The 8,763-nt window shown below is 49.9% G+C and overlaps 1 protein-coding gene across 3 annotated transcripts; it reads left to right on the forward strand.

Moving 5' to 3' along the window:
* The first annotated feature begins 455 nt into the window (after positions 1-455).
* Positions 456-8,531, forward strand: LAIR1 (leukocyte associated immunoglobulin like receptor 1). 3 transcript variants are annotated; one of them, XM_025423963.3, is made up of 9 exons: positions 458-611; positions 970-1,005; positions 3,272-3,553; positions 6,488-6,526; positions 6,780-6,890; positions 6,965-7,007; positions 7,094-7,131; positions 7,303-7,355; positions 7,847-8,531. In XM_025423963.3, the coding sequence occupies exons 1-9, from the start codon at positions 578-580 to the stop codon at positions 7,991-7,993; spliced, it is 783 nt and encodes a 260-aa protein (XP_025279748.1). In that variant the 5' UTR covers positions 458-577; the 3' UTR covers positions 7,994-8,531. The 3 variants fall into 3 exon arrangements, with proteins under 3 accessions (XP_035568639.1, XP_025279748.1, XP_025279749.1); XM_035712746.2 differs by lacking the exon at positions 6,780-6,890 and having other exon boundaries at positions 456-611; XM_025423964.3 differs by lacking the exon at positions 970-1,005 and having other exon boundaries at positions 467-611.
* Positions 8,532-8,763: the final 232 nt, after the last annotated feature.

Here is an 8,763-nt window from a genome sequence, read left to right on the forward strand (position 1 = left end):
TTTGCATATACTCGTGGGCACCCTACATTTCCCTGGTTCCAATGTCACTGGGGGAAGATGGGAAGGGAACGTAGTGTTAGCATAACATTTTTAAAGTTCTCAACATGTGACTGAGAATTTAACGAATATTATGATAGTCAATGCTGGGAGGAAGATTCTAGGCTTCCCATTTCAAATATGAGGAAATGTTGGTGTAAAGTGGCATAATGTCTTGCCCAAGAACAGATGGTCTTTTTTTGGAGCTGGGACAGATATTCAAGTCACTTTCTTGTACACAGCCATGTCCTGCCTGGTCCCTGAGGTTGAAAATTAGGTTTTCCCCTCAGGGGTTCATCTGGGGGTGAGTTCAGCCTCATCCAAGCATGAAGGAAGAGGCATCTTTTGGAGGCCAAAACCCTCGCTCTGTCTCATAGTGGGACAAGTGGGAAGGACAGGGGAACATGCTTCCTCTTTGTGGGGGACTGCTGATGTAGAAACTCCATAACATGCCTCAGCTGACACATCCTGTCCCCGTGTCGGCTGCAGGCTCTATCCTACCCAGTGGCTCCAGGACGGTGCAGGCTGCAGGGATCTCGGCATGTTTCCCCATGTGACCACCTTCCTGGCCCTCAGTGAGTCCTGAAATGGAAATAAAGGGTTAGGGGGACAGCGTGAGTGGGCAGAAGATTTGGGGAGGGGGCCTGCTTCCCTTCCCAGTCCTGCCCCCAGTCCAGAAGACTCCAGGATCCTGGGGGAGTGAAGTAGGTCAACACCCTACCTCCTGCCCCAGACAACCTAGGTCAGACCATGTGGGTTCAGTTCTAGAACAGAGATTAATTCAGACTCCAGAGGGGCTGGGGGAGAGAAGCACCTATTTGGAAGAGGGGGCCGGGGGCTTGTCTTGAGACTATTTCAGAGCAAGAAGATGGACTGGGGTGGCCCCTGATGGAACTGGGAGTGGTCTCTCTCTCACCAGATCCTCTCTTTCAGCGCTCTGCCTGGGTGGAGGGCTCCACGCACAGCAGGGTGAGTCTCCTCCTCATCCTCTTTGCATCCCAAAGGCAGCTCTGGACAGGATGGTGCTGACCCTGGGAGGGCCTGGGAGGAGGCCCTGAAATTTGCCCCAAATTGCAAACAATCGCCAATGTATGACCCTTGCAAACTCTCTCCCTATTCCCCACCTGTGCTTCCGACAGCCACCCCCCTAAACAATTAGAACTGTGCAGGACCAGGCTGAGCCCAGGGCTCTCCCACACAAGCCCAGACCCCCCTCTCAGCATCCCCTTGGCAGAGAGCAGAGTCGTCAAGTGCCAAGTCCCAGACACCATCCTTGATCCCAACTTCATCCTCGATACAAAACACATCACCAGTGACTTGATTTTTCAAGGATAATTTTAAAATTTCACTCACATTTTTGGAATTTATTTTTCATATTTTTTTCTATTTGGGGCAAAATATTAGATTTTTAGAGTCCTTTCATCATCTCTGCTCAGATCAAATAAGACCCACGAACTGCTCTTTGGTCTAGATCTGTCCATCCTCACACTGTCCAGCTCACTTACCTCCAGATACCTCATCTTTCTTTCTCAAAAAACACCATTTCCCCTTCAACTCTGGACCTCCTCACACACTGATTTTTTTTAGGTCAAATGCCCTGGCTGCTGCTCTCTACTCAGTGTGCGTGCTTCACACTGGACACTCTGCTCTTAGCTCAGATGCCTCGTCCTTCCAACCTCCCCAAGAGGACCCCTCAATTCCCGTACTCACCCCCAGGGCATGCATCACAGTCTGCATCTGTGGACTCAGACAAGTATTTGATGAGTGTCTGTCCTCCCTCAATACTCTCAGCCCCGAGAAGGCAGGGATCATGAGTGTGTTTCTCATGTTTGTAGAACCAGTGGCACATGGAGAGCATCTGTACATGGATACATAGATGCTAAAATACAGTAGAAGGAAGGAAGGAAGGAAGGAAGGAAGGAAGGAAGGAAGGAAGGAAGGAAGGAAGGAAGGAAGGAAGGAAGAAGAAAGAAGAAAGAAGAAAGAAAGAAAGAAAGAAAGAAAGAAAGAAAGAAAGAAAGAAAGAAAGAAAGAGAGTAGGCAGACAAATGAGCAAAGAATCTCTCTCAGCTCCTGCCTCCTGAGGGATTTTTTTTATTTCTTTTTATTGGAGTTCAATTTGCCAACATATAGCATAACACCTGAGGGATTTTGTAACTTTGATGCTGCCTTCCTGTTTTCAGGACTACAAAACCCCTCTTCCTCCACCGCCAGCCTAGCTGAGGCAGACGGGGGTTTTTAGGAGCGTTACAAACAAGGAAGTAGAAATAAGGCTGATCTATTTTTAACTGTTTGAGGAACCTCCACACAGTTTTCCAGAGTGGCTGCACCAGTTCACATTCCCACCAACAGTGTATGAGGGTTCCCTTTACTCCGCATCCTCTCCAACATTTGTTGTTTCCTGCCTTGTTAATTTTCCCCATTCTCACTGGTGTGAGGTGGTATCTCATTGTGGTTTTGATTTGTATTTCCCTGATGGCAAGTGATGCAGATGCTTCAACGTGGATGGAACTGGAGGGTATTATGCTGAGTGAAGTAAGTCAGTCGGAGAAGGACAAACATTATATGTTCTCATTCATTTGGGGAATATAAATAATAGTGAAAGGGAAAATAAGGGAAGGGAGAAGAAATGTGTGGGAAATATCAGAAAGGGAGACAGAACGTAAAGACTGCTAACTCTGGGAAACGAACTAGGGGTGGTGGAAGGGGAGGAGGGCGGGGGGTGGGAGTGAATGGGTGACGGGCACTGGGTGTTATTCTGTATGTTAGTAAATTGAACACCAATAAAAAAAAATAAAAAAAATAAAAAAAAAAAGAAATAAGGCTGAAATGAAAGTAGAAAAGACAGAGCAAACCCAGAGATGGGTGCTCCACAGAAGACTTGCATTGCAGACAGGAATCCTCATCCACTGAGGTCTGTGGGACCAGGTGAACTGGTGTCCCAGCACACCCCGCACTGGACTTCAGCTGGTGCTTCGCAGATTGCGCCCCCTAGCTGAGGCTAGCCCGTCCGGAGCCATTCCTACAACTCCAGACTCCTGCTTACCTTGTTCCCACAAATGGCCTGTCATCTTCATCCACTGTTTCTGTCCCAGCCCACCCCACCCCCCATCAGCCCCAGAAAGTGGCCACGGGTAGGAGCCGTCTGTATGTATGACCTCCCTCCCACCTCCCAGGACAGGACAGGCTGTCTCCTCAGAACGGACCCCAAGAACCTGCTCTGCTTCCCTCCTAGGGGTCCTGCCCAGCCCCTCCATCTGGGCCCAGCCGAGCTCTGAGATTCCCCGGGGGCAGCCGGTGACCATCGTGTGCCAGGGCCCTGCTGGGGCTGAGACATTCCGCCTGGAGAAGGAGGGAAGTGCTCTACATAAAGATGTGAGGAACCCACAACATGAGACGCAGGCCAGATTCCCCATCCCTGCGGTGGGTGAAGACACTGCCCGGCGCTATCGCTGCCTCTATAATAAAGACGGCACCTGGTCTGACCGCAGCAAGGAACTGCAGCTGGTGGTGACAGGTGAGGACATCTCACCTCTGCCCTCAGATTTCTCTGGGCCTGAGTGATGGCCGGATGTGGCCTTCGGATGGGTGCTCAGGGTACAGAGAGGCCAGGAGTGGGATAGACCCTGGGGGTGTCCACCTAGCATCGGTCCTTCTGCCCTGGTCACAGAGGACCCCCCACAACACACACACACATCTATTCTTCAGCTGGTGAGTAACAATGCTTGGGGACATTGCTGGGGGGGTGCTCTATGCTGGCAATCGGGCTGCAGGCCCAGCCTCCACCCCCCTAGGCTTGGGTTAGGGACTGGTGAGACCACAGTGAGGGGCTGCCACCTGCAGGGCACCACTAACTGGTTGAACTACTTGTGCCAAGTGCTGTGAAAGCAGTCAATGCTAGTAGCACAGGATGTGGGAGGCACTCTCCGACCTCTGAGAGCTCCCCCCCAACTCCTCTAATGTGCAAAGCCTTGCAGGTTTCATGCCCAAAGGCACAAAGCTCTGAAGGGGTGGAACCAGCCCAAGGGGGGGAGGGGCAGACCTCAGGTGGTGGCCACCCCCTTGTGGGCAGGGTCCTACTCTTGGCAGCTCTGCAAGGAACCTGGGTCTAGAGGCACAGAGAAACTAACAGCTCATCTTCCAAACTCAGACTCTGCGGGAGAGACCAGGGCTCTTGATGGTTATGTCCCCACAGTGGCATTAGGTCAGGTAGAGGAAGAGAGAGCCCCTCTAGGAGAACCCTGAACCCGATGGGTGGGGGGTGCACAGCCTCACCTGCTGCCCCATCTATTGCTGTGCAGACTGAAGGTCGGAGCAGAAGCTCCACAGCTCCTGCAGGGATTGAGATTCCAGCCCTGCCTTGGGACTCTATATCCGGTGGTGAATCACCAAAATCACACCTGGCCCAATTTCCTTATGCGCCAAAGGGGCAGTAAGTGTACTGACCCTGGAGCCCTGTTTCAGGGATATAGGGGTTGGTTTACGCAGGGCATGGCACTCAGGTCTGCTGAATGGGATAGCATGAAGACGTGCTGGTCTTACTAACGTGAAGGAATGGTTTTCTTCTTTTTTAAGATTTTTAATTTATTTATTCAGAGAGAGAGAGAGAGGCAGAGACACAGGCAGAGGGAGAAGCAGGCTCCATGCAGGGAGCCCGATGTGGGACTTGATCTCGGTCTCTAGGATCACACCCTGGGCTGCAGGTGGTGCTAAACCGCTGCGCCACCGGGGCTGCCCAGGGTTTTCTTCTCACTTCCTTGTAGGCACCAGACACCCACCTGCTGAACGCTGGATCTATTTGGGGAAATAAGGGAAAGGGTCCTTGTGGTCCGAAATTTTAATGGGAAAATTAACTAGAATGAGGGATCCCTGGGTGGCGCAGTGGTTTGGCGCCTGCCTTTGGCCCAGGGCGTGATCCTGGAGACCCGGGATCGAATCCCACGTCGGGCTCCCAGTGCATGGAGCCTGCTTCTCCCTCTGCCTATGTCTCTGCCTCTCTCTCTCTCTCTCTCTGTGTGACTATCATAAATAAATAAATAAAAATTAAAAAAAAAAAACTAGAATGAGAACTAGAAATGTTTATATATATATGTATATATATAAAACTTTATATATATAATTTAAATAGAATGTATCTATATAGTTAACCCATATAAACATTAACTTACAATATAAAATTTCAGATCTATAATTTAAATGTATTAGAATGTATGTTTACATTATGTATTAAATATACAACTAATATAATTAATGTAAGAAAATACATTAATATATTATTACATATGAATATACTGTGCAGTGTTACATATTATATAATGTCATACATTATATTCTATGTCATGGATTGCTATCATTTATACATGTAAATGTCAATAGAAATACGTACCTTATAATAGTAAATATGTATGATTGAGATATAATTGAGATATATAGTTTATACATTAAAATGATTTTACATTATATATAATTAAAATTATCTAAATTAAATTATACATATATAAGTTAAAACACAAAATTTATTTTTTAAAGATTTTTTATTTAGTTATTTATTCAGAGATAGAGGCAGAGACACAGGCAGAGGGAGAAGCAGGCTCCATGCAGGGAACCGGATGTGGGACTCGATCCCGGGATTCCAGGATCACACCCTGGGCGGAAGGCAGGCGTTAAACCACTGAGCCACCCAGGGATCCCCTAAAACACTAGATTTAAAATGTATATTTATATTTATTATATATGACAGCAGGTAGGGTCCTGCACCATGCATCAAGGACAAGGCATTGAGGGGAGACATTGAGGACTCAGCCTCTAAGGCAGCGGGAGGGAGGGAGCACCGTCCAGAAGAGGCGACATGGGGGCTCAACCCTGTGCACTCTGAGGAGCCCAGCAGCACCTCGGTTTGGCTACGAGTGAAATGGATGAGTGGTGCGTGCGCAGAGTTCAGGGCCATGCTGGTGCGGAATGATTGGCATCAGGCCACAGGAGGACGTGGAGTCTCGGCCTGTTGCTCACAGAAGGGGGGCTGTGAGAAACAGAAAGAGTTCCACCCCCTCCATGGGGGCTGCTGTGAGAAACAGGAGTCTCAGCAATGGGGATGTTTGCACGTGGGATGGGCATCCAGAAGCAAGCAACCGAGGGGAGGGTGGAGGGCAGGACCATCCCACACATCCCGCCAGAAGTCATTAGCCCAGTTGTGGCCACTGAGCCCAGGAAAAGTGGCCAGCACAGCTGAAGATCTCACTTTTAAATGTATTTAATTTAAATTTCAATGGAAGTAGTCCGGTGAGGTTATCATACGACAGCACGATGTAGAGCATGTCCATCCTCGTACAAAGTTCCATGGGTCTGTTCTAGAGGAGCCCCCCTTTGGGGTGCTGGCTTGGGAAGACTCAGCCTTCTCTGTCCAGCTCAGGCCTCTGACCTTCTGACTGTGTGCTTCATTACTCCTTCCTAGAAGTCTCACCGGTGCCCTGGGATGACAGTAGCAGTCTCGGTGAGTGAGTGTGCTCCTTGGGGAAGGGGAAGGAATGGACTCTGGTGTTGGTCATCGTCCAGCTCTGCCAGTGCCCCCGGGACAGAGGACTTCAGCACTCAGGACCCTGGTTTTGGAATAATGCTTCTCATGTCATAGGACTATTATGCACTTCAGAGATTTTATACCTAGGTGTGTACATGCCCGGTAATGCAGTAGGTGGTCAATAAATGCACGTCCTGATAATCTGGTTCCATCTTCCCTGTTCCCCCAGGCCTGTCAACAGAGCATGTTTATATTCTTATTGGGGTCTCTGTGGCCTTGTTCCTTTGTGTCCTCCTGCTGGCCCACATCTTCATCCATCGTCAGCAACAGAAAAAACACAGTAGGTCTCAGGGGAGGGTCGGGGTGTTGGGAAGAAGACCTTTCTTTTTAATTCATACCCCTGATTGTCCTCAGGGCCCTCCAGCAGCAAAGGTGAGGAGCAGAGGACCCAGGAGAGGTAAGGTCCCCGAGACTGACCCCGGACCTTCTCCCAGTCCTCTGCCTCCACGCGGGCCCCCAGGACTCACTGTTCTTTCCCTCCAGGGTCAGCCCGGCTGTTGACATCCGAGAGAGGACACCAGGTGAAAGGCCAGGGAGGAGGGACAGGCCTGGGAGAGGGGAATGTTTGGAAACATTCTAGGATGTTCCAGATGGAGTATAATATTGAAAGCTGAAGCTATGAATTTTTGGGCAAATTTGCCTTCCGAGACCCACCCCAGAGACCTGACCCCTTGTCTCTCTCTCCCCTCCAGATCTGGCTACAATCAGCAGACTTCCTGAGAGGGACAGGGAAGGGAGCATCTCCGTAAGTCCTTGTGTGCATTATCCATTGCCGCATGATAAATGAGGCTTAACAAAGTTATCTCCATTTGTTTGCTCAGCAATTTGGAACCAGGTTAGCGGGGTAGTTCTGGCTCAGGGTCTTTTTGGAGGTGGCTGTGAAGATGTGGACCAGGGCCGCATCAGCTCACCTAGGGCTGGAAGATCCACTTCCAGTATGGCACCCCTGACTGACTGGCAGGGCCCTCCGTTCCCCCCCACTGGGGCTTCTCCATGGCAGCTCCCCAGAGAGAGGTCACAGAGAGGGAGGGGCCGAAGCCACATTATCTTTTGTGGCATGCCCTCATTCTGCCATAGCCTACTGGTCACACAGTCTAGCCCTGATCCTAAGTGGGAAGGAGCTAAACAGGGGTGATCCCAGGAGGTGGGATCATGGGGGTCACATGGAGGCTGGCTACTAGTTAGTCTTCCCTTCCCACAGTCCCCTACCTTCTCACCTGGGTCTCTCTCTCTCAGACCCCTACTGCAGGAGGCCCCCAGGACGTGACATATGCTCAGCTGGACCACCACATCCTCACACAGAGGACAGCTCCAGCCACATCCCCACAGTCTGTGGAGCCCATGGCTGAGTCCAGTACATATGCAGCCCTTGCCAGACACTGACTCCATGCCCACCTCGCCTCTGCTCCTAGACGCATGGGGCGTCATTCCTGCAAAAACATGAAGTGGCCATTTGGAGGACTTCCCAATGGAATCATCCCTTTCTGGAAAGCCATACAGTCAGAGATCCTGGAGGCAAGGCCAGTGTCAGGAGGCTTCTAGTCAACATTTAGAAGATTCATTAGCCATGTGGTCCCTCCTGACATCAACTAGATCCTTGGAGAGAGCCTGTAGCATTTATTTCCAAAGACCCAGCTACAGATTCCTAGTAGTTTCCAGAGACCCAGCTATAGTCACTTGGCTGTTTCCAGAGACCCAGCTATGGTCTTGCAGTCCCACAGATGATTCCAGTTGTGTCCTGTGTATCCCCAACTGCCCCTAGAGGCTCCGTTTTAATTTTCCACTCAGCTGGCTCTAAAGACTTTCCAGAGTTTGGTTAGTTGATCTTGAACTGGGACTATACTTGCGCAGCTAATATCTGAGACACTGTTTCCTGCACTATGCTTCTCTTTGTTCATCAATAAAAGTTTTCACAGGCCCACTCTGCAGCAGTCCTGTGCAAGGAACCAGAGTACACAGGTAACTCGGTCCCAGTCTCTGCTCAGAGTTTTGAGCAGAAAACAAGACAAAGAATGCATCAGTGTTTTCTGGACGAGTGTCCTAGGGATGAATGAGGGAGATGTCTGAGGGGACGTGTGCCTGAGTAAAAGCGCAGATGATACAGCCCCACACATGCCCACAAATGCATGCATGCACTCACATACACACAGACA

This window comes from Canis lupus, chromosome 1 (assembly GCF_003254725.2).
Source record: "Canis lupus dingo isolate Sandy chromosome 1, ASM325472v2, whole genome shotgun sequence".
In the NCBI taxonomy this organism is placed as follows: Eukaryota; Metazoa; Chordata; class Mammalia; order Carnivora; family Canidae; genus Canis; species Canis lupus.

Coding starts and splice junctions, on each gene's coding strand:
- LAIR1 (XM_025423963.3), top strand. CDS start 578: ATGTTTCCCCATGTGACCACCTTCCTGGCCCTCA. Junction 6,527..6,779: donor GGATGACAGTAGCAGTCTCG/GTGAGTGAGTGT, acceptor CTGTTCCCCCAG/GCCTGTCAACAGAGCATGTT. Junction 7,132..7,302: donor CATCCGAGAGAGGACACCAG/GTGAAAGGCCAG, acceptor TCTCCCCTCCAG/ATCTGGCTACAATCAGCAGA.